Source organism: Nomascus leucogenys, chromosome 6, assembly GCF_006542625.1.
Source record: "Nomascus leucogenys isolate Asia chromosome 6, Asia_NLE_v1, whole genome shotgun sequence".
Taxonomy (NCBI): Eukaryota; Metazoa; Chordata; class Mammalia; order Primates; family Hylobatidae; genus Nomascus; species Nomascus leucogenys.
In genome coordinates, this window is record NC_044386.1 from 111,710,657 (window position 1) to 111,735,407 (window position 24,751).

The 24,751-nt window shown below is 50.1% G+C and overlaps 1 protein-coding gene and 1 pseudogene across 3 annotated transcripts in view; both read right to left on the reverse strand.

Moving 5' to 3' along the window:
- Nucleotides 1-24,465, reverse strand: part of RGMA (repulsive guidance molecule BMP co-receptor a) — a 46,277-nt gene extending 21,812 nt beyond the window's left edge. Inside the window, exons 1-2 of one of the 3 annotated variants that reach the window (XM_030815065.1) lie at nt 23,569-23,591; nt 7,586-7,701 (exon numbers count right to left, since the gene is read on the reverse strand). In XM_030815065.1, the coding sequence (XP_030670925.1) occupies nt 7,586-7,667 (82 nt within the window). In that variant the 5' untranslated portion in view covers nt 7,668-7,701; nt 23,569-23,591. Of the gene's footprint in view, nt 1-7,585; nt 7,967-23,568; nt 23,592-24,088 lie in introns of those variants that run through there. The other 2 variants (XM_030815064.1, XM_030815063.1) reach the window with 2 other exon arrangements.
- LOC115835540 lies at nt 205-1,330 on the reverse strand (annotated as a pseudogene).
- Nucleotides 24,466-24,751: the final 286 nt, after the last annotated feature.

Consider the following 24,751-nt stretch of genomic DNA (forward strand, 5'->3'; position numbering starts at 1 on the left):
AAGGAGGTTAAGAGCTGGCTGGTTCCTTCTCAGCCTGAGTTAGGGGAGGGGGTTGGTGTCTCTGTCCCTTCCTTCAACCCGTGATAAGGGAAGAAAAAAAAAAAAAGCAAAAGGCTGTTGCTTCAGCCCTCCTGAGTCTCAAGTAAAAGGCGAAAAGCTGGTGTTTTGATGCCATGAATTACGGGAAAGGGGGAACAGGGTACTGGGTAGGGTATAGGTCAGTTGGAAAAACTGGCAGATACCAGATGGCAGCTCTGGGTGTCCTTTGAGTTGGAATCACTCCAGGATGGCGGTGGTGGGGTCCCCATTGTTGATAGGGGCTGAGGTCTCAGGATGCGGGCTGCCGGGGGCCGGGGCCTGCGGCCGTCTCCGCTGGAAGTAGGGGTGGTTTCGTGGGCCCTGGGGCTCAGGCTGGGAACCATCAGCAGGATCTTGGCTGGGCTTGGTCTCACCATCCCCACTTTCCCTGGTAGGCTGGCTGGGGTGGCCTGGGCCAGAATCGAGGTAGGGGGACCGCTCACCTCCCTGCTGTTGGTGCCCCTCCAATGGGGCTCTTTGGGCTCTACCCCGTCAGTGCCCTCTGTAGGCTGCTGCTGGTTGGGGGACCGAGGGCCTCGCACAAACCACCATCGGTAGAAGAAAGGTGGGGGGTGCCGTTGTCAGGCTGCTGCCCGGAGTCTTTGGCCCACTCCCCTTCTCTGACAGGTTCTGTCCCCGCTGAAGGGATCTCTGCCACCATGGGTGGTGGGGCAACTGAGGGAGGCCGGGGGATGAATCGGCGAAACCTACGTCGGTTGGGGGCATAACGGCTGCCCTTCACGGGCACCTCCCCGGGCTGAGTTACATTAGTGGCTTCTGCACCCTTCTCTCCTTCCACGACATCAAATTCCAGTCTCCCCATCTCCAACGCTGCGCAGAAACTTGCTGGGGTTCTTTTAATAGTTGTCTGGTGAACAAAGACATCTTCCTTGGTGTCATTCCTGTGGATGAATCCGTAACCATTCCGGACGTTGAACCATTTGACGCTGCCCAGGACTCAGATTGCCAGCAGCACCGGCTTGTCCATGTGACTCCGGGGGGGGGGGGGGGGGGGATAGGGGTGGGGGGCGGGGGTTTCTGAGGCCACCGTCGCGGGTTGCCAGGGGTGCGGGGGCCAGGCACCAAGGGGGTCCCAGCAGCGGGCCGAGGCGGCTCCGCCCCTGCCACCGCCTGCCCCACCGCCTGCTTTCTGCGGCTTCCCTGCGGGCACTGATATCACCACCGCTACCACCCCGGGCATCGTCACTGTGGGGACTGCTGTCACCACCGCTGCCGCCTCCACCTCGCTCATCCTGCCGGGTCCAGTACTGGCCCCCGCCGCCGCCCAGTTTTTTGTATTTTTGGTAGAGACAAGTTGGCCAGGCTGGTCTTAAACTCCTGACCTCAAGTGATCCACCTGCCTCGGACTCCCAAAGTGCTGAGATTACAGGTGTGAGCCACCGAGCCTGGCACTACATGGCAAATTTAATGACATATTTATCCAAAATCTGTGCATGGGAAAAGGGCAGGGGTCTGGGTTCTACTTCTGGCTCTGCCATGCAACTGGCTGTGTGTGCAATGTCGGGACAACCTCTCTGACGCTGTGTTTCCTCATCAGTGAAATGGGAATGATGATCCTCATAGGAATGGCCTTAAGGCATTTAGCAGAACGCCTGCTACACTGTGGCCACTCAATCAAAAGAGCTTTCAAAATTATTAGTCTCCTTCAAATGATTCTCCTTTGGAGAGAAGAATATAAAGGTATTATATCTTGAAAGATGTTTGTGAAATGTTCATTTAGTGATGGTTGTCTGTGGGAGGTTGGATTTTGGGTTATTTTTATTTTATTACTTGTCCCTTTCAGCCTTCAGAGTTAAAAATGAGTACTGTTTTTATAACCAGAAAAAAATTATTTTGGAAAAAAACTTGAGTATCTGGAAAAAAAGAAAAAAAAAATCCTGTGGTCTTTGCCCATTGAGCAAAACCCAAAACAAACAGAAACACACACAAAAACCCAAGGGCCCTGTAGTTCCCAGGGCTATGTGGGTGTGCCTGGGGTGGGTGGAGAAAAGGGCATATAGAAACAGAAATGAGGTTCCTGCTTTTATAAACAGAACTGGTGCTTTACGAGAGGACAAAAACGTAAGGCCCATGAGGCACCAAGCCGAGGAGGTAGCTCAGTTGTCAGCAACCAAGGTAACAGGTGTCCCTGGCATCGGGGGGTCTGCACTGGACCCCTGCAGACGGCACTGAGCTTGGAGTGGTGAAACTTGGAGTGGTGGGCAGTGTCCAGAGCAATGCCTTAGAGCGGCCAGGGGTGGTGTGGTGGGGTGGCATATGGGGAGTCAAGTAGGGAGGAAAGGGGTGACCCAGGGCTTGGGGATGTGCCGGAAGCCTTGGAAATGAGCTTGGGAAAAGTAGGGGGCCGGGAGTTAGAGGCCCTCCCTTCTGATGCTCCAAAGCAGGCCATGAGCAGCCATGAGCTCCTGGGCAGGAGTTTCAGAGTGATTCATTTGGCACCATGGCGACGATCGGGGGAGGCAGGCAGGCCCTAAGCCTGTCCACTGTTGCAATGGCAGCAAGGTGACAGAGGGAACAGGCAGGACCAGGAGGAGGAAGGACCCACGGCCCCAGGTGATTAGACTACCTGGAGGGGCCCACTTCACACCCAGGACTTCACGGATCTGGACAGGTACAGGCTAGGCATGAGTCCAGGGGACAGGAGAGGGTAAAACTAGGGTTTTATCTAACTGTCCTGGTGTGCCAGGGACTGAGGATAGTTCTCAGGACATGTAGCTTCCAGTTTTAAAACTAGGAAAGTCCTGGGCAAACTGGGATAAGCTGGCTACTTTCAAAGAAATACTGCCTTCAATTTAAGGCTGGTTGAATTTTTGCCAAGCAGCAAAACAGCATGGCCCCTGACTGCTACTCAACCAAAACCTAAAGTTGGGGTTCTCTGCCCAGTTCTAGGCCTCGCACATTTCACCAAAGACAAGATCGCTAGCAGAAATTACACTCCCTGCAACATGTAAACTGGTCCCCACCTTCAGGCTCTTATCTTCCAAGGCCTCCTCTTCTCCATCTCATAGGGTGGCCTTATCTGTGCCCACAGATCACCTCTCCCCAGCTCCCATCCTCTGAATGCTGGAGTGACTACTAGCAATTTCTCCAACCTCGCAAAGACCTTTCCCTTCTTCAGACCACAAGACCAGAGAGCCTTTCCCTTTCTCCTCAATTCGCCCTCAGGGCCTAGCGGCTGGCCATCTGTAGAATTTCATGTGTGTGCTCTCCCTGGGAGCCAATACCCTGTTCTGCAGATGCTGTCACACACTGGTCGCTAGCTGGCTGGTTCTTGCCACTGAACATCAACTCCACATTCACCTTTTAAAGCCTAACCCCAAAGTGATGGTACGAGAAATAGGAGGGATTTGGGAAGTGATTAGGTCATCAGGGTGGAGCTTTCAAGAATGGGATTAGTGCTTTTATAAAAGGGACCCCACAGAGTGCCCTCACTCCTGCCCTGTGAGGACAGAGCTGTAAGGCACCATCTACAAACCAGACATCGAATCTGCCAGCACCTATTACTCTTAGACTTTTCAGCCTTCAGAACTCTAAGCGATAAATGTCTGCCATGTATAAGCCACCCACTTATGGTATTTTGTTACAGCAGCCCAAACAAACTAAGACACTCTCCCCTTGGGACACAAAGTCCTACTGCGAGAGCAATAGTGTGGTAAGCAGGCTGATCTGCTGATGCATTTGTTTGTTTGTTTTTTTGAGACGGAGTTTCATTCTGTCACCCAGACTGGAGTATGGTGGCGTGATCTCAGCTCACTGCAACCTCCACCTCCCCGGTTCAGGCGATTGTCCTGCCTCAGCCTCCCGAGTAGCTGGGATTACAGGCTCATGCCACCATGCCCAGCTAATTTTTGTATTTTCAGTAGAAACGGGGTTTCGCTATGTTGGTCAGGCTGGTCTCGAACTCCTGACCTCAAGCAATCCACCCACCTTGGCCTCTCAAAGTGCTGGGGTTACAGGCGTGAGCCACCGCGCCCAGCCGATGCATTTTTGAATAGCAGCTCTGATAGAAACGGTCTCATTTCTATAGCGACACAGATGTGCCTGGACACTGCAGAGGGTCTTGGTCTCCCCAAACCTTAGTTACCCACCGAGGACTAACATTTCTAAAACAGCTGCAGTTTAAAAGTATAAGGGGAAGAAAGAAGGAACAAAGAAAGGCTGGAGAGCAATAGTTCTTAGAACAGCGATCCTCAAACTTGAGCATGCATCAGAGTTCTCTGGAGGGCCTGCTCTAGAACACAGACTGCAGGGCCCCACCTCCAGAGTAACTGCTTCTATAGGTCTGTGGTGGGCCTAGAACTTGCATTTCTAACCAGTTCCCAAGGAAGGCTAATGCTGCCGGTCCAGGGACCACACTTTGAGAGCCACTGTGCTGAAGTACAGGACCCATACATAGTGAACAGGAAGCCTGGTGACATACCCGAAACATAAGGCCTGCGTGGATTTCTCTTGGAAATCTTTTCGAAAAAGTCACAATGGCTTCAAAGTTTAAAAAGCCATCTATTAACTGTGATTTGAGTAGGATGCCATTTGTGGAATGCTCTTTTAAGAATCCTTTCTGGCCTCCCTTCCTAGGTAGACGTGGACACTGTCTGCCTGTGCTGTCTCCAAAGAATCATCTAAACAGACACCCTTCCAGCCCGCTTGACAGTGCAGGGCCCCTTTCTCTTCACCAGGCTGTGGTCTGCCTGAGGGGCTTGGTTAGAGGGCTCCGAAAGTTGTCACTGAGTCAGGAACCCAGGAGGTTGGCCATCCACATCGAGTAAGTAAATGCAAACACTCGAAACACACAAACGCTCTCAGTGTAGCTGAGGTGAAGGTATCTTTCTCCACATAACTATGTTCACTTTCATTTGCACTCCTATAGGCTTACTCCTGGCAGCCATTCAAGCTGACGAGCACAGAACAAACCGAGGCTTTCAAGCAGCTGCTCGGCCAGTTTCCACCTGTCTTCAACGGGAGAGGCCAAGGCACACAGGGGCCCCCAATGTGTCTGGGTGCCTTGCACTTGCCGGGGCTTTATTTCTCGATCTCCCACCTTGCTCTCCATCAGATCTGCAAGTTTTCTAACTTTATTCCTAAGTGGCCCCTCTCCTGGTCAATGTATCAAAGAATGGGACAGTCTCTCTTTGTTGTGGAAATTTCCCATTTCATCCCTTACTTAAGAAACTGTCTTTTGACCCACACTTCTAGAGCACACAAGTTTTGGAGCCCCCATTATATTTAGTTTTGGGATACTGGAAGCTCAGTTTTCAGTAAGGTGGGCAATTTTGACTAAACGCAGCTGTCAAGCCCTCAAATGAGAAGAAACATTAGCCAGCTGGCATGACAGGAGAGCAGCTATCAGTTCTATCGGCCAGGTTTTAGTTACCGGCCTTGATGCCAAAAAGAAATGGGTTTCTTGGAAACAAAAGTGATGGAATTTGGGCTGTGACTTATATAACCTACCAGTGTTCCTCAGCCTATGCCGGGATGCTTTGAAATAAAAGTTTTTAGGATGGAGAAATAAATCGAGAAACAACAAAAGCACCACCACTCAGGCCATGCAGCCTCCTACCTCTGGGAACTTCTGCCAGGCCTTCCTTTCCTCTCTAGCCCCAAAAGGTAACAAGTGCTGCAGCTTTAAGAGCGGGAAGGTGTTGTTTTAAGGGCCTCTAAGCCCCTCTTCTCAATTTCAGCTTTGAGCTGACATCACATCCCCCACGGCAGCCAAGGGACAAAAGCCATTTATCAACCCATCTGATAAAACTTCCAATGGGCTTGATCTTTATCTAGACCAAACCAAGAACACAAATTGCAAACTCCTGCTTTTCCAAAACGTTGACTTCTTTTTAAATAGGGTGGTTTTTATTTTTATTTTGAATTCTTGGGAGGAAACCAAATTGGCCTGTTCAGCCAGACTCTTAAGTAGGTGGAGAAACTGTCTTTTTAATACACTGGGGGTGGGGAGAGGGCACCCTGCTGTTTGATCCCCTGTGGAGGTTTTGATATTCCAAGCTGAGTACTTTTGGGGGATACCAAGATCCCTCCCCCGACATCTTGTCCTTGGTCAGGCCTCCTAATGGAACCTAGGTCTGGAGAGCAGGTTGCGGCTCTCTGGGACCCTCCTGGGGTGCGCAGTTGTTGAGTAAGCTGGACGCACAAGTCTGAGCTGGCGCTGGGGGCCAGGAGCAGGGCTGGGACTAGGGGGTAAACTGATCCCTCGCTCCCTACTGTTCACTGTCTGCGTGGTCCGCCCATTGGGAGCCCCAACTCGCAGCCAGGCCGAGCCAGGCCTGCCCAGTTTTGCCAGTTCCTTGAAACCCAGTTGGCTGAAGAGCAAATCAAAATAACCCAATCCGAGTCTAAACTCAAGTCCTTTCTTGCAAAGCTCAGTGGTGCGCAGGGGCTGCGGCTCCACGCCCGGCTGTGGTGTGAAACAAGCCGAAATTTTTTCAAAAAGACACCTCTGAGCCCCGCAAACACAATGGAAACGGCTGGGAGATCCCGCTTTGCGCCGGGCGGGGGGGGGGGGCCATTTGGCCCGTAACATTGTGTTTATTTGTATTTTTAGCAAGAAAAAAAAATGGGTATAAAGGGCTTAACTGGCGTTTTCTGGCTGTGAGCAGCATATGGCAAAAATGAAATAAAGTTTTATGAAACATCATAAAGAACACAGGCCGGGGATTTAAGTTGCATGCCTCCCCCCTCCCCCCGAAAGGAAAAAAAAAAGTAAAGAAACTGGAGCGTTTGGGAAGGAACAAATGCTTCTCTGTGGAGTTGGTCTCCCTTCCCCCAACAAAAACAAGAGGTCCGGGCTCGGAGGAATTTGAAAGCAGCGATCTGCCAAAAACATTGTGAAAAACTATGGGGGATTCATTGGAAACAGATGGGCTTTTTCAGCTTTAATTCTGAAATTTTCTCCCTTTCTGACACAATAAAAACAAACAGGGGGCGACGCAGAAAGTTATCAAACAGGAACACCAGCTCATTTGAGCCGAGTCCGTGGGTGTCCCCGCGTGGCCAAATGGGTGGAAATGGGACGAGGTCTCCGGGGAGGGGGCTGTCGGGAACTCGGCTGGGACCTCAGGGGAGCCCCTGGCTCCACCCCTGGGCACCCGGCAGGTTTGCAAATTGCTGGGCGAGGAGCTGAAGAAAGTGTCCCCAGCACTGAGGGCGTGCCTCCCCTTCTCCCCCTCTTCCCGAGACCCTAGGAGGCACGTTCCCAGCACCCCCTTTCTCGGAAAAAGGGAAGGGAGTGAGGCACCCCCGGCTCCTGCGCCCTCCCCACCCGGCTCCTTCTCACTGCAACTCGGGCAGGGTGCCCCTCTCCGGGTCCCCAAGGCAGGCATCGCACCCACGACGGGGTGCGGGAGAAACAAAGACCCGTGGAAATGGGAGGCGGGGTCCGGAGAACTTGAGCCGGGACTCACTCGCGCACATCTGGCCCAGCATTGAAGGGCCGCCCAGGGACCCGGCCCCGCGCTCCCGGCCGGCAGTGCCTTACCTGCGGGGAAGCTGCAGAGAAGGAAGGCGAGGGTCGGCCAGAATCCCAGGGCTGAACGTCCTGCCCCTCTCCCCATACCCATCCATCCAGCTCGGCCTGTTACCACTAGCCTCTCCCTGGAAGAAGAGTTCAGAAAAAAAGGAGAAGAAAATAAATCACGCTGCGGAGAAAGGGCAGCCTCGCTCCGCCGGCGGGAGCAGCGAGCCGGGAGGCTCGGTCCACCTCGGCCGCGGGCGCCCAGCGCGCTCCCCTTCCCGCGCCGCCCCCCGCGCCGCCCCCCGCGCGCCCCTCCCTCGCCATCCATCACTCGGTTCCCCGCCAATGTCGACGCGGCCCCGCGCCCCAGCCGCCTGCGCCCCGCCCCCTCGCGCTCGGGTTTCAGCGAGGCCGGCGAGGCAACGGGAGGCCGCCGGGCGGGGACCCAGGCTGCCCGGCTGCGGCGCTCGCCGTGAGGACCTCGGAAAACCACGGCCCTAGATCAGAGGGCGCGCCACCCTCCCCGACCCTCGCGCCATCTCCAGCCCGCGGCTGTCCTTGCAAAACAGGCCCAGTACTCTTGGGAGGCCGCAGGGCACAAGGTGGGGGCAGGGCGCCCCTTTAATCCCCTCCACAAATATCCAATCCAAATAGAAAACTGCGCTTGGAGGCAAATCCCAGCTCTACTTTCCAACCAGACTGCCGACCCCAAGCTCCCACCGACGCCCCCTGGCTCATCTGTCGCACTCAGACGCGACACCGGTGCAGGAGGCTGAAAAATCCACTTCCGAGTTGTCTAGGTCTGGGTAGGATGGCTCTCTGCATCTCTGCTACTAACGCACCTCGAGGTTCCCGCCCGTCGTGGCCCCGGGCCACCCATCCTGACTGGGCTTGGGCTGCCTCCAGCACCCCCTTCGAGCACCTCGCTGCTTCCTGAAGACTTGCCCCGGCTGCGCCCCCGTGCTGAGGGCCTGCGGGCCTAACCTTGCCACCTTGGTACAGCTGCTACTCCAGAGATATGGCTATGTCGGTCCGCGTGGCGCGCAGGGCCGGACGGTTTGGCGCTCTCTGCGAGGCCCGCAAGGCTGCACTTGGGAGGGCTTCAGTATGGTGACCTTTCCTAACTCTGTCGCTTATTTTTCTGGGAAAAAAACATCTCCTTCCCAAGGTTCCCTGGGCCCCGCAGTTCTGCTGCCGTTGTGATATTTAAGGGACTGGTAACTTCCCCTGAGAGACATCTTTTGGATGAAACACAAATAGTCCTGAGCAAGTGTTTTTAGTCAAACCAATTCCTCCCGCACCCTCCTCACCTCACTCCCAAGCCTGCCCATCTGGCTCTTTGGGGGAAAAAACACCTCTGGGTTTTTATCCAATTTAGATATTTCTCTTAAGCACTATCACAGTCCTCACTTGCTGCAAAGGCCACACAGGCTGCAGGGCTGCAGCCGCAACTGGGGTTCTGGCTGCCAGGTCGGGAGTGTGGACAGGAGCAAGTTTGAAGGAAGGGGAGAAGGCCCTATGTCTGTGAAGACACAACCCCAGCAGCAAGACTTACGAATCTGGCTTCCACAAAACAGGTAGACAAGGGGGCCATACCTCAGCCAGCTGTGCAAAAGGGCAACCCGAAGCTGCGCTTTCCTTAGGTGGAAATGCCAGACACAACTCTTCTTTACGTGGGGGCGCCACTGTGTTTCCCTGAAATATTCAGGTCTCAGATGGACAGGCTCTAATTATTTTTCCCCCAAGCCAGGGTTCATTTTAGGATGGGTCTGCAAAATGCTACAGTTTTCCCAGTGAAAGCCCACCATCGAAAATGGTCTTCCTTTCAAGCTTGGCCAGTCCTGGGCCCTGACCCAACGATTTATTCTGCAGCATCACCAAACGGCAGCCCATTCCAGCGGCCACCGGGGCACACTAAGCAGGCACTGTGCCAGGCTGCACAGAGGCGACCAAGTGGCCTTTTCACCTCTGAGGTCCACTAATGAACACCATTTGCTAGAGTCTGCCTTTCACGAGCCAGTTCTAGAGTCTCTTGCTAATGAAAAGGGATCACTGGCATTCCAAGTCACCTGGACAGTAATTAACCACCGTCACTGCTGCAGCATGTCCAGGTCAGAGACCAGGGCTCAGGATCCAGGGGAGGCCATGCAGCCCGCAGAAGCCCAGAAATCACGCCCTTCTGGGGCTGCCCTTGCCCAAGAGTGGACTTTTCACAGCAGGACTTTTTTTTTTTGTTTCAATGAGAACAGAAAACAGAAATCTTCAACTATCTTACAATTTAAAAGCGGGAAAAAAAAAAGGAGTTTCCCTCCCACATCAGGAAATGTCATCCAATATTCTTAAAGCAAGGATAACTAAATAAAATACATGTGCAGCATATTCTGCAATTCCATTACATACAGTAGTTTCTTTTTTTCCAAAGCTATTTTTTCAAGTATTGTTAATATAAAGCAGTTGCACAAAAAGCAAAGGTGTTTTGACAAACAGGTGTATGCATTTATTCCTTTTTAGGAACAATATCTAAAAAAATAACTGTCCTCCACCCTCCCCCAAAAAAAGACAAAGATTCATACAGACACATCAGGATAGATGTACAACATAAACTCCATCCTAAAGAAGCAACTGAGATTAACCCCCAGGGCATACAGAATCAGAATTGTAAAAATCATAGTGAAGTTTGCTTGCTGTAAAGCCTGAGAATTTTTTTTTTTTTCAGTAGGTTCTTCTCGCAGCAGGACTTTTAGCCTCTACATTTCAGTTTCTTCATCTGTAAGGATCAGGCTGATAATATTGTCACTCCAAGACTACAACTGAATAGAACTTGGAAGAGGCCCCAGGTCATGGGAGTTCCAGTGTCCCTGCTGGGGGACGGGGACTGGCTGCCATTTTAGGAGGAGACCCCAGTCTTACGGCATGAGCAAATAATTTGGGAAAGGGACGCAAAGGGCTTTTATCCCCCCCTCTCTTGAGGAGAAATGTCTGAGGCTGAATTTGGACATCTTCAAAGTGGGGACTTGGCCATCACACAGTTTAGACTATCATGAGAAATCTAGCCCCAACTAGAGCAGTATGGGGTTGTGTTGACCTTGAGGAATCTATCTATTCTGGCTAAACCAACCAACTTTTAAACAACTCCCCAACTCTCTGCAGGAATAAAAAATTCCTAAAACGTTAGATTTGAGAACTCAGCACTCCTTTCGCCATAGAAACTCATTTAACTCAAAAGTGTAGTTGACTTCAAACAAACAGCCCCATAGAGTCTAACCAAGTATGTGGTGTCCCCTAGGCTACAGCTTAGATCTGGGGACAGAGACACTGTCATGCATGACTCTTGCCCCCTTTCTTCAGCACTGGCTGTGGAGGTCCCATTCCATCTTCTCTCCCTCTCCACTCTGGGGGTAGCTATTTGATGGGGGGAAAGGGGTCAAGGGGCTTCTGAAAGGGTTCTGCATAAGGCAGAAGCCCTCTCAGGGGCAGTGATAGTCAGGGGCTCCAACTTTGCCTGCTTCTAGGTATGAACAGAGTGTTCTCAAATCTAGGGCCCGAGTCATCAGTCAACAAATATATATTCAGGACCTGCTGCAGGCCAGACCTTGGGGGATAAAGAAATAAGACAGTCCCTATTTCTGAATTGCTGGTAGAAACAGATAATAGAGAAAAATGAGTGCTAAAGGAGAGGTGAGGAGTGAGACCTTTACCACAAAAGGTGGTGTCTTTCAAAATAATGGCTAATATTTTGACGTATTTTTACATTGTGTCAGGTGCCAGCTAAGTACTTTACATTTCTAGAAACTTTCAGCTAAGGAAGGTTCTATTACCATCCTCATTTTGCAGATGAAGAAACTGAGGCTGGGAACGCTTAAGTACTCACCCAATAAATGGCTAATAAATGCCAAGCCAAGCATGCCGAACTCCATGCTTGGCGTGCTGTGTGTGCCATTCATTCCAATGGTGGTGAGCAAGTCCACACCGGGCTTAAAGTCAAGGCGAGACAGATTACTTAACAATCACTTTCAATAAAGCATAACACAGACTGACAGAGGAGACACAGAACACAGATGCCAGGGGCCTCCAGCCCAGCTTGGGGTGCAGGGAGGGGAAAGCAGCTTTCCCAGTAGGAGTATGCCAGGGGAAGTTGATGGGCAAGGGAGGGGATGGCAGGGAGAAAACTCCAGGCAGAAGGAACACCCAGCACGCCAGGAACAAGGTATGCTTTACCTGAGGATCTGCAAAGGCTGAAGTCCAGCTGTAGAAGGAAGAGGTGAAGCTGGAGAAACAGAGCAAAGAGCTTGGGGGAGCCTGTGAAGCACCTGGGAGCGCAACCCAAAGCCTCAAGAGGGGGAGGGATTTATTCTTTTTTTTTTTTTTTTTGAGACAGCGTCTCGCTCTCTCACCCAGGCTGGAGTGCAGTGGCGCGATCTCGGCTCACTGCAAGCTCCGCCTCCCGGGTTCACGCCATTCTCCTGCCTCAGCCTCTCCGAGTAGCTGGGACTACAGGCGCCCGCCACCACGCCCGGCTAATTTTTTGTATTTTTAATAGAGACGGGGTTTCACCGTGGTCTCGATCTCCTGACCTCGTGATCCGCCCGCCTCGGCCTCCCAAAGTGCTGGGATTACAAGCGTGAGCCCTTGGGAGACCACTGTGGGAGATGTAAAAGGATTAGAGTTGGCCAGGCCCTACTCCAAAGCAGCTAAATCTGAATCTCTAGGGGGGTAGAGCCTGGGCATCAGCATTTTAAGGAGCTCCCCTAGGTGACTCATGTCTAGGGGAATAGCTGGGTTTGTAGGTTCTATCAATCTCGGGCCCATGCCCTCCTTGCTGCTGGCAGGTGCACAGAAGACCCAGGTCAGTCAGTTTCTGCCCCTTGGGAATAAAGTCAAGGCAAGACAGATAACCTAACGATTACTTTCAATAAAATGGTGATTGCAAGTGACTTGAGCTGGACCAATCAGAATATTTCTTGAGATTGTTGCTACAGAAGAAGCTTCAGTTCTGGTCTGATTCCAACATAGGATGGGTTTAGGGCAGCAATCTTGTGCCAGGGTGAGTGTTTATGAGTGTTAGTAGTTGAGGCAGCATTTGAGGACGTGACAGTGTGTGTGTGTGTGTGTGTGTGTGTGTGTGTGTGTGTGTGTGTGACAGCTGCCCTATCGCCCAGGAGGCTGGACCGCAACGGTGCGATCTCGGCTCACTGCAACCTCCGCCTCCTGGGTTCAAACAATTCTTGTGTCTCAGCCTCCTGAGCAGCTGGGATTACAGGCACGCGCCACCACACCCAGCTAATTTTTGTACTTTTAGTAGAGACAGGGTTTCACCATGTTAGCCAGGCCGGTCTCAAACTCCTGGGCTCAAGTGATCTGCCTGTCTCTGCCTCACAAAGTGCTGGGATTATAGGTATGAGCCGCTGCGCCCAGCTGACATCTTGTTTTTACTTAAGTTGTATTTTATCAGGTGAGCTTTTTGGGGAGTGATGAAGATTTTATTTAGGCTAAGCCTCCCCAAGCCACTCTTCAGCATGTGACTCCCCTGCAGCTCTTCCTGAGCTCCTGTGAGCTACGCGAGTACCTATTCCAGCTACGGAAGCTGAGAAAAATTCCTTATTTTGCTGAAGCTAGCTTGGTCTAGATTTCTCTAACAGATCCCTGTCTAATATGGAGGAAACGACCCAGCACTGGTTCCAGGTATTTTTGCCAACCTTGCAAGCATGGGGATATGTTACCAATGGCTCTTAATCCACCATTCACTTACTGACCAAGAATTTGACAACATTTCTTGAGTAACCACCCATTCCCCCATGTCCTGAAAAATGTTTGTCCAGACCATGTCTTGAGGAACTGAGTTGCTTCAATTTACAACTCACAGTGTGAGAACGGATCCTTATTTTTAATTTATCCCTCAAATTCCTCTTTCAAACTTTAAGGGCCATCCTGGGGTCTGGTCATCTCAGATTTGATGAATCGGTACTTGTTCTCTCTCTCCATAACCTTCAAGGTTTTATAGACTTTGATCATAACGCCTTTCTGGCTTCATCTTTCCACACTAAAACCCTTAAGGTACAAAGCAGCCCGGCCTCTCGCGAAGAACTTCAGGTGATGTTATTGCTCACCTTCTGCAGTTCTGAGATCTTTTTCTCAAGGGGAAGAGAATACAGCTGCCAGGTATGGGTAGAGCCCAGGTAGAATACTATTTTTCGTTTGTTTTCCAATATCATTTCTGACAGTATTTTAGCATTTTCTGAACACTTGGTCCTGAGTGGTCTGTAGCAAACAAACATTTTGCAAAGATCCCAAGGATCCTCTTTTGTGGCTATAAACAGACCGGACAAAGTCCATTTTCCTGTAATTTGGGTTATGTTCTCATAAATGCATTAACAGACTTGCGCCTGCAAAAGCTTAATATGCATGTTCTTGCTAACTGCTAAGCTCATCCCGCAGTTAATCACCATTTGTTTGCCATCTCTGCATAGCCTTCATTTCATCCCAAAGCCTGGAACCATCTGAGCTTTCCCTTCTTCAGATAATCCATGTAAATTTAAACTAAGTCTGGATGCACCCACGATCCTGGGGGATCCTCACTGTTAATAATTCTTCATCCAGAAAAGTACCTGTTTATCCTATTTTTTATTTCTTGTCTCTAAGGATAATTCTGATCCACAGCAATTTCCCCGCACATGCTGGAGAGACTTACTATTGTAAATGACCTTTGGGGTGGAACTTTGTCAGAAGGAATTTTGAAAGTCTAAACAGAATTCATCCTGGGTTTCTCCCTCGTCTCCAGGCCTGTTTCTGACTCCTTAAAGAATGCTAATAGATTGGTTGGGTTTCACGTTCTTTCTAGAAAAGACATTGTGCTTCGTTCAGCTAGTCGAGACTTTATAAAGTGTGCTTCATAATCATACTTTTTAGTATCTATTCTGCAAAAGTGGCTATTTAAAATGACCCTTCTGACTGGGTGCTGTGGCTCACACCTGTAATCCCAGCACTTTGGGAGGCCGAGGCGGGCGGACTACCTGAGGTCAGGAGTTTGAGACCAGCTTGGCCAACGTGGTGAAACCCCATTTTTACTAAAAATACAATAATTAGCCAGGCATGGTGGTGGGCACCTGTAACCCCAGCTACTTCGGAGGCTGAGGCAAGAGAATCACTTGAACCCAGGAGGCGGAGGTTGCAGTGAGCAGAGGTCCTGCCACTGCACTCCAGCCTGGGCAACAGAGAGAGACTCTCTCTCTCAAAAAAAAAGGACCCTTCTCAGGTAGGGTGGACTCCCCTTGTGGGCGGGAGGCACAGCGTGCGTGCTTGTGGACACAGGTGCCACACAGAAGGATAGCTGCACATTTTGGCTATGAGGATGTTGCTGCCATCTTCATTATCTGAGGCTTTCTTTCTCTCTGTGTAAAGAATATCACCTGAGCTTTGATGCTCCTTCCCTCACCACGAGGGACTCTTATTCTTGGTAATTAAGACATAATTACCAAGAAGAAAAAACTACCAAAAATTTAAAAATTTTACCAAAATTAAAAGTTTTCATTTAAAAATTAAACTAAAATTTTTAATTAAAAAATTACCAAATATTGCCAAGTATTAGATTTTATTCCAATATTTTAATGGGTTTTTAATTTTTTTTTTTTTTTTTTTTTTGAGACAAGGTCTTGCTCTGTCGCCCAGGCTGGAGTAGTGTGGCACAATCATGGCTCACTGCTGCCTCAACCTCCTGGATTGAAGCGATCCTTCCTCCTCAGCCTCCTGAGTAGCTGGGACCACAGGTGAACATGCCACCATGCCTGGGTCATTCTTTGGTATTTTTTGTGGAGATGGGGTTTTTGGCACATTCACCCAAACTTACACTGCAGAAGATAAGTAACCTGCTTGAGGTCACCCAGCAGGCTTGGTGACAGAGTGAGCTTTGGGCAGCTCTGGGTGACTCCCAGCTGCCAGGCCACCTCTGATGAGATAACAGCTGCTCCCCAGGCATGGGGCTTTTCGTTTTCTCTCTGCCTCTACTAACCCTACTCCATCCTCTTGCTCTGAACAGAAGCAAGGACTCCCTCTGTGCTCCCTTTGACCTCTGCTGCCCCAGGCTCAGTTCAGGCTGGGCTGGGCTGGAGCCTTCCTGCTGGTTGGCCAGCAGTTTCCATGGCCGCCCTTACATGGTATTTGGATGTATGACCCTCTTTCCTTCTTTCGCACCTGTCCTTCTTGACTTCCCATATTCTCAGTAACCTCCTGGAGCAGCCATGTTTCTTTTCTCCCTACTTCTCCCATTTCTTTTTACTGGGACTATAAACTGGGGTATAACTACACTTTCTTAATGAAAGTCTCCCCCCGACCACCACTTTCTTCTTAAAACTCTTGTCTGAGACTTCCTATCACACCTACTATCTGGTCTCTAAAATTTGCAAATTCTTCTGCCTGCAAAACCCAGTACAAAAGCAATAGTATTTACGAACTGCTTAATTGTCAGTGTTAGGATGGAAAGCTTCAAGACACTGCCACTGAATATGGGGAAAGACAGAGACGTGGGATTTGGGGTGGTCCTAACTCCAGCTGTGTGGCACCACGCCCTGTCCTATCTTCAGCCCCTCAGCTTCTCCAGCTGCAGAATCACAGCCTGGCTGCCCCAGGAGATCTCCAAGCTCCAGAGTCCTGTCTCCAGGGATCCCGTGAATTGATACTGGCTCTGTAACTAACTAGCCTTGCCCACACCTGATTGTGAGGAGCCATTCCGAGGCCTCATCTGTAACACCTCTGCAGTCCCCAAGTGAAAATGTGGCCAAGCACGTAGGAAATGTCATTTGAAGAGTGACATTTTTTATGTTTTAATGTCACCACGAAATTCAGTAATAATCCCCAACAATACTATGGTATACCTGAAACCATACATTTAGCAACCGCCTGAGGTTTGAAAGCAGCTTTTGGGTACACATACACAAGACATACCAGGTTCCCGTAAGAGAGAACAGACCACACAGCGCTTATGTCTCCCCATTCCGGTAAGTTCTTGGGAGAAGAACTGGCTTGGAACCATTTATCCACCAAATGGCAACTGTCTGAACCGACAGTGCGTCTGTGTCTCTCTCTCAACCAACAGAAGGCTGGAGTATTTGGATTAATGAATAATTTCGCGCCAAGCACAAATACCATAGACATTTAGCAATAAGAACAGATAACCAAGTTGTTCATCACATTCAAAACTGTTTAGAATGGCTAAGCAAAGCTGAAATAGAGACAATCCCCAGCTGATGGGAGGTGGGGAAAAGTGCCAATCCAGAAAGAAGAACGAATGTGTCACCTTATGGGACATTCGCTTCCACCATTGTTTTTCTTTCCTAACTTTGTCAAGGCTAAGGGAATGTCTTCACTTTTTTTTTTTTTTTTTTTTTTTGAGACAGAGTCTCGCTCTGTCACCCAGGCTGGAGTGCAGTGGCGCGATCTCGGCTCACTGCAAGCTCCGCCTCCCGGGTTCACACCATTCTCCTGCCTCAGCCTCTCCGAGTAGCTGGGACTACAGGTGCCCGCCACCACGCCCGGCTAAATTTTTGTATTTTTTAGTAGAGACGGGGTTTCACCGTGGTCTTGATCTCCTGACCTCATGATCTGCCCGCCTCGGCCTCCCAAAGTCTTCACTTTTATATTACAGAGGCAATATAGCATGCTGGGCTAAGAACATGCAGTCTGAACACAGACTCTCCAGACCTCAGTTATTTCATCTGTAAGATAGGGATATACTTGCAGATCTATCAAAAGATTGTTGTGAGGATTGAATGAGTTAATACAATCATAACCCACTCAGAACAGATGCCTAGCATAAGTGTTGGTAAGTAGTTGCCAATATTCATTTTATACCATCAACTATTGTTTGGACTACAATAGTGCCTACTATGCGCCAGATTCAGCTAGAGCCTTGTATGTACAGGATCTTGGGGGAGCTCTGCAGAATTCTGCAAGGACTCACGGATAACCTTGACTTCTAGGTGGGTTTTAAGTTCATTTTCAGTTATACTTGAGGCCTGATGAGCACCTACTGGAAAAAACTCCCCCGTGTAACCACAGAGTCGTCATCTTAACTATGCAATGGGCACCGCCATTTCCATTTCACAAACGAGACAGACTCATTTCTAAGTCTTGTCTAAGGACCATAAATACAAGTAGCCGTGCAGAGGCTCAAACCCAGGTCTTGAGATGCCAAGTGCAGTGTTTTTCCCACCAAACTACAGCTGCTTCTCATCTTCACTCATGGTTTATTTATTTCTGTCAGTCCAATAATATGCCCCACATGTAGAATGACGGATCATGCATTAGAAATGGGGATATGTTTAGAGATATACTGTTCTCCAGACATTGACAAAAATATAAAAACGTTTAAGAAGAGAAAAATTTCTGTGAACAATCTCCCTCATCCATCCTAGAGACCTAAGAAATTGAAATAATTAGATTAGGGAATTTTTTGTCTTTCTTTTGGATGGTAAATGACATTTTTTAGATGACGTATTGAGTACTTACCTAGACTTAGCCTTCGAATGCGAGTTAAATAGATTTACTTAAACAACAGGAAGACATTTAGGTAAACCTATCTACAGTATCAATTCATTGGAGTTCTTTCAGTCCACAAGCCACTCACAGCTCATCTCAAGTTTTAAGCCAGATGGGCTTCGGCCTTTAGAGATTGGTCACTGACCCGGAAAGGGAGGGCCCATGCGCCATCTTGGCTTGGGTTTGCCTTGCTCTTTTTGCCTCCTGGCCGAGGCTCAGAGGGCGAGTATGTTCTCCCGCAGGCCTGAAGTCAGTAGACCCTGCCAACAGCATCCATTTACTCATGAAGGAGTCAGACACCTGGAGCTTAGGGATCTACTTGCTCAAAATGCTCCTTATCAGAGAAAAATAATAGCAACGTAAAACTCTCATAGCATGGAAGAAGGTGACATTTAGCTTTTTTTGTCATATGATCTTGGGATACCCAAAGACTACAAAACCAAAACCAAGTGTTTCAGGAAAGCAGGAGAAGCTTTTTTTTTTTTTTTTTCTGAGACAAGGTCTCACTCTATCATCCAGGCTGGAGTACAATGGCATGGTCATAGCTCACTGCAACCTCCGCTTCCAAGGTTCAAGCGATCCTCCCACCTCAGCCCCTCAAGTAGCTGGGACCACAGGTGCACGCCACCATGCCCGGCTAATTTTTGTATTTTTTAGTAGAGACTGGGTCTCACCATGTTGGCCAGGCTGGTCTCGAACTCCTGAGCTCAAGCAGTTAGCCAACCTTGGCCTCCAAAAGTGCTGGAATTATAAATGTGAGCCACCACGCCCAGCCAAGAGAAGCATTTTGAAATCAGTATTCTGAAATCTGAATGTCAGACTGTTTTAGTTGCACTGATTGATATATAACAAAATAAATTAAACTCACAGAAGCCTCATGTTCAGAGGCAAAAATGACCTGCCCAAATTCAGCAGTGAGGGGTTATTAGCAGGGCTGGACCTTTGAGGGAATGCCATCATGAACTTCGTAACGTCTACAGGTAAGCCCAGCCTCTAAGCTTTGCTTCTCTTTTTGCTTTGCTCCCCTTGTATCAATAAATGGGAGCCCATCTGGGAAAATGCAATTGCACAAAAGAATCTATTTATTATTTATACTTTACCTCTTTCCATAAAGGATATTAAACTAAAATGTAAATGAAAGCACATTAGACACCAAAACTTCCAAACAAATGTTAATTATTATTTTCAAGGTACCAATTATTTTGAGGAAACCCTGTAACTTTTTATGGTTCTATGAATGAAATGGGCATTTCTGTGTGCTCTGACAACCAGAAAAAAACCTGCGTGGAAGAACAGAGAGTTCCGTGGCTATGTTCTTTCAAGGGCAATCTATTCTTCAGGCTGCCACTGTCAGTGCTGAAAATGCACACTGGCAACACATTTCTAAGTCACCGAGAGGACCCCAGCATTTGCCCAGGAGACGTTTTTGAGCAAGCCTCTTTTAGATGAGCATTTGAACAGGCAGAATGGTATTCCTGCAAGGCATTCATCAGCAAGATCTTCTATTCTTACAAGCTTATAAGTGGGTCAGAGTTTGATAGAGAGAACCAAACTTTGTGAAAGCACCTCAAACGATCAGATGTCAAGGTTTTGTTTTTTTTTTGAGATGGAGTCTGGCTGTGTTGCCCAGGCTGGAGTGCAGTGGTGTGATCTTGGTTCATTGCAACCTCCGCCTCCTGGGTTCAAGCGATTCTCCTCTCTCAGCCACCGGAGTAGCTGGGACTACAGTCATGCGCCACTACACCCGGCCAGTTTTTACACTTTTAGTAGAGATGGGGTTTCACCATGTTGACCAGGCTGGTCTCGAACCCCTGACCTCAAGTGATCTGCCCGCCTTGGCGTCCCAAAGTGCTGGGATTACAGGAGTGAGCCACCGTGCCTGGCTATCTCAGGGTTTTTGAATAGACAATCTGGAGAGGAGAGTCACATCATGGTGCAGATCAGCTGAGAAAAGTATAAAAGTCTAACAGGGGAGTGAATCCTAAAGAAGAGTATGCACTGTGGCTGACAATACTAGTAATGTGAGGGATGTGTAGGGGCCTTCAGGGGTAGGTATATGTATGTTGCATGCTTCCGCCTAATCTCGTTTAAAGACATCAAGGAGAAAATTCTTCAAAATACCTACAAAGGATAAAAATGGGTTGCATCCATCTTCAAGAAGAAATGTACACTAAGAATAAAATAATGTTACCAAAACTCTTACTGAGAAATTAGGCAGAATATCTCTGTTTCCAAGGACAGAGGAATAGAATATTACCAGGAAACAGAGCAGACTGTTCCTGTCAGCCAGGGCGAGCTGCTACAAAGACCCTGATCTTAGAGTCCATGAAGATGAAAAAATGAACTATAAGGAGAAGCCACAACAGACGGTAACTACTAAAATGTCCTGCCAAGACAGAAGTCAATGAATTTTGGGGCATTTTTGCTCACACCCGCTGATCTCTGTTTTGGCGCACAGAGGACACAGAACCTATGGGAATTGGCCTCCTTTGACCAGACAGTTGACCTCCTTTCTGCCTAATTTTCAGGCTCTGGCAAATCCAGTATTTTGCCTTCTGAAAGTTCTTCATCTTGTGGCACTGCTTTAAACAAGCAGTTGAAAAATGAGAAAGGTAAATCCAACCAGCAATTCTGTAGTCACTCTCTGCATAAACTGTTTGCTACACTTCCATTATTTACTGTAGTAATCTGGATATAATCATTTCATAAGTTGGGTAGGTACAGAGTACATTTTTATGTTAGTCAGTTACCAGTGACTTAAACATTTTTATATGAGGTTATAAAAGACATTTGCATTTATTTTGTCAATTTCTGCCCTAATTTTAAAATTCCTTCTTCTTCCTGCCCTAAGAATTGTAAAGTTTCACACCTCACTAGGCATTCTTGCCTCCTGACCCCTGGGTTCTAACATGATATAGCACTTCTACTCACAGGACAGACCTGGCTAAGAAACTCGGTATCCTTTCAATAGAGTTCATTTGTTCATCTGTCACCAAGGAAACTGACTTCTGCCTGGCCTTGTATGCATACTTGGGTAAGGCAATCCTTAATTTTTTCCACTGCCCTATTCATTGCTCCTTTATAGCTCTGTTGCTAAGAGAAGACAGGCTGAAACTGAGCAGTCATTTGCTCAAAATAAGAAAAAGAGGAGCCTGTCTTTTGGGTAGGCTGGATACCAAACAGGTGGGGAAACCTGGAGCATCCCTTCTTCAGGTTAAATTTATGTTCAGTTAAGTTTGTTGAATGGCTAAATAATGGAAGCAAAGCCATTCCCTAAAAAAGCCACAGGAACACTACAGACAGTTAAAAGTTAACTAAACTTACCTTTGGGATATTATAAGTCAAGTTCTAGAATAATTACCTGTATGGAGTAGTGTCATTTCGTTTCACAGAACTAACAGATTCCAATAAGCCTGCACTGCTTTCAGATAATCCTTGTATGTTTTTGCTCAGTTGCACTTGGATACGTCCTGCCTCTTTCCCTGGATGGCAGGCTTCTTGATGGATCGGTGACCATGCCTTCTTTCATGTCTATACTGCATGCTTCAAGGCAGGAACAAATTTTGCAACCATACTTGGTAAAAACAAGCGCTAGAACTTAATTCATTTGGTAGCAAGGTTGTAGGGGGAAAAAAGCACTTTAAACTCACAGAACCCTGGCCATATCCCTTCTGCTTTCTGGCCATCAGTTTCTTTTGAGAAACTGAAAATACCAGCACCTGTTCCTGCCTGCTTCCTGGGAGCAGCAAGCATCCCTGGAAGAATGGCTGAAAAACTCCCTGTCCCAATGTCAGGGATGCTCACTCTCTATTTATTTCATTTTGCAATTGCTCATCTAAGAATTCTTGGGTTTGGCTTCTCACGGGGCTGCTGAAGAGCAAGGGATTGTATTAAAAAGGAGATTCTTGTGCCTTTATTCCCTATTATTACATACACTGGGAAGCAGCAAGTCATTCCTTGGGGGAGGTTTGTAAAAAGAGAAAGCAGGCAGAGGTTTCTTAGCAAAAGTCAAAGGTGCCCTCCTTGAATGAGATGCCAAGCTATTCTAAGACCTCGTCTGTCACAAGTCTCATGATGAAATAAATACCTACCAATGGAGACACAGTTTGAGACAGCATGAGGGGGCAGACCAGCCACCCACCATTTCATATGTCTATTGGAAAGTGTAAGCACCTGTCTGACACCTGGGAGGGAAATAATGGAAGCAGGGTACTTGAAAAAAGGAGGCTAAGACCTCTTTCACTACCACCACAGCCCAGAGAGTCTCAATGGGGTACTACAGTAGATGACTACACTGCTCTACAGGGGGCCAGGGGGCCCTTCAGAACAGGGTGAACCCAGCTCACTGCTAATATATTATCTGGCCTGGAAGGTGGCAGCAAAAACCAGCCGCAGAGAACGTGGAGCTCGCCTGGATGTGTGGTTGCCCCACCCAGAGCCTTTGTCTGCAGGACTTGCCATCCAGCCACGTCTGCCCCAGTTGTTAATTGGAGATCATGTCCCTGTAAAGGGGGCTTGCTTGTCACTTGCTGTGGTAACAGCAAGAAACCCCTTCTTTGTATGTGCAAAAGAAAAAAAAAGGCCAGTTTGGGTACACATTCTGTTCCTGTACAGATGGGCAGGAGGCCCTCTCCCAGTTCTCCTCCTGCTGCTCTTCGGAGCACGGTTACTCTCTTTTCTAGGGGTCACGGCTCAAAATCCACCCAAGACATCACCTGTTTGTGATGCACAGGAGAAGACAGAGGTTTGTGCATTGGTTTTCAAGATCTCTGCACCAGATGCCTGCGGAAGGGGCAGCTTCTTGCAGCAGTTAACATTTTATGTTACGTTTTTGCTGGAAGAGTCTAAAACCAGATGGAGAAGGTGATGGAGCTCCTTTAGGTGACAGCATGCCACTCAACACGACCCGCAATTTCGTCCCCTGAGCTCAATGTGCTGAGCATGGGACGTCGGGGTTCCCTCCGGTACCCTCGATACTCGATACTGTAGCCTCTAGCCTGGAGGCGAGGGCTGGTTCCTGCCTCTCCACCTCGTGCAGGAGACTACTTCGAGAACACCCAACTTCGCAGCCTAAGAGGAATGCACAGCTCACCACTTCCGCTAGATGGCGCTACTTCCCCTACTCCGCCCGCGAGACACCCAATTTATAAAATAAATACAACCCAACACCTCCCAAAACCACACCACATAATAGCAGCTCACAGACTCCCATTAAAATCTCAATTTGGGAGAACTGAGTCTACCTTCGAGCAAGTCTAATACAATTACATTAATAAGACACAATCCCGAATTGCACCCGAGCGTCCCCCACACTCGCCCTCCCATTAAATACACCTGTCCCCCTTGCCCGGGCTTGTACCCTGGGTTGAGCTGCGGCGCGAGCCGGCGCTGAATCGTCGCCGTGCCCACCCGTCCACTTAGGAACGCCGGGGCGGCTTGGCAATGGGCATCCTCGGCCCTCAATCCAACGTCCGCACCTTCCCGTACGCCGGCGCGCCGAGGCAAAGGGCCTCCGGGACCCGAGCCCACGCGGTGCACTGCGCCGACATCCCCCAGCGCAGGAGCTCGCCAGGCAGCTCCGCAGCCGGGCGTCGAGCGGGAGGCGGGGGCCCGGGCGGCGCGGGCCAATGGGGGTTCACGGCGGGACAGTCGGGTGGCCGGCTCCGTCCCGGGCTCCGCGAGCCGGGCGGAGGGAGGGAGCTCCCAGCCCGCACACGGTGTAAGGGACGTGTGCCGGGTCTGCCCAACCACGCGCGCTGGCGGCTGCCCGGGGGAGAGTATTTTAGGAAAAAAGAACAAACACCAAACCACAAAAACTTTCCTGCTGCCAACAGCTAAAGCGATCGAGGCGCAGCAAAGCTCCAAATGTGGGCAAGATGGGAGCAAGATGAGACGCGGGGCTAGGGAAGACCCAGGCAGCGCCGTGGCCCCGGCAAGTGTCGGCGGCGCCTCGGAGATGTCAGAGCCGGGTCCGCCCGGCTCCCGACCCGCGCTTACCTTGGCGGCTGCATGAGCCCCTGCGGCCCGCGGGGGGTGGCGCTGGCGGGGCTGCGGGAGAAGAGGGGGTGTCGGGGCGCCGCTCGTCTGCCCCAGGGCAAGGTGGGAGGGGCTCCGCTGGCGCTGGTCCCCGCCGCCCCGGCCGGCTCAGCAGCGGCCCGGGGCGCGCCTCCTGCTCCCGGGCTGCATGCCTGCGAGCGCCTGGAGGAGCCGGCCCGGGAGCGAACGGCCAGTGCTTCCCCGGCCCAGCGGCTCAGGCGGCGCAGCCGGCGCTCGGGAGACAACTGCAGAGTGGGGCGGCCGGGACCAGCCCCCTCCCTGGCCCGGCCCCCGCCCGCCGCCGAGCGCGGCGTCGCGAGGTTCGTTTGCGCGCCGAGGGGAGGGGGCGGGCCGGGCGCCCGGGCCGCGGGCGGGGGGCGCGCGCGGGCGGGGCCGGCAGGGAGGGGCGGGCAGGAGCGGGGTGCGGGCTTGCGTTGCCCCGCCCCGCCGCGGCCCCACCCTCCCGCATCAGCACCGGCTGGGTGGGTGCGGAGTGCGCCAGCGGCCAAGTCAAGATTCCTTGAATGCTCAGGTTAGGGGGCGCGGGCGGCAAGTGCGGCGACTCCCCGGGGCGCCTCCAACTTTCCGAATCCCCCGCAGGGTTGCGGTGGAGCGCACGGTGTC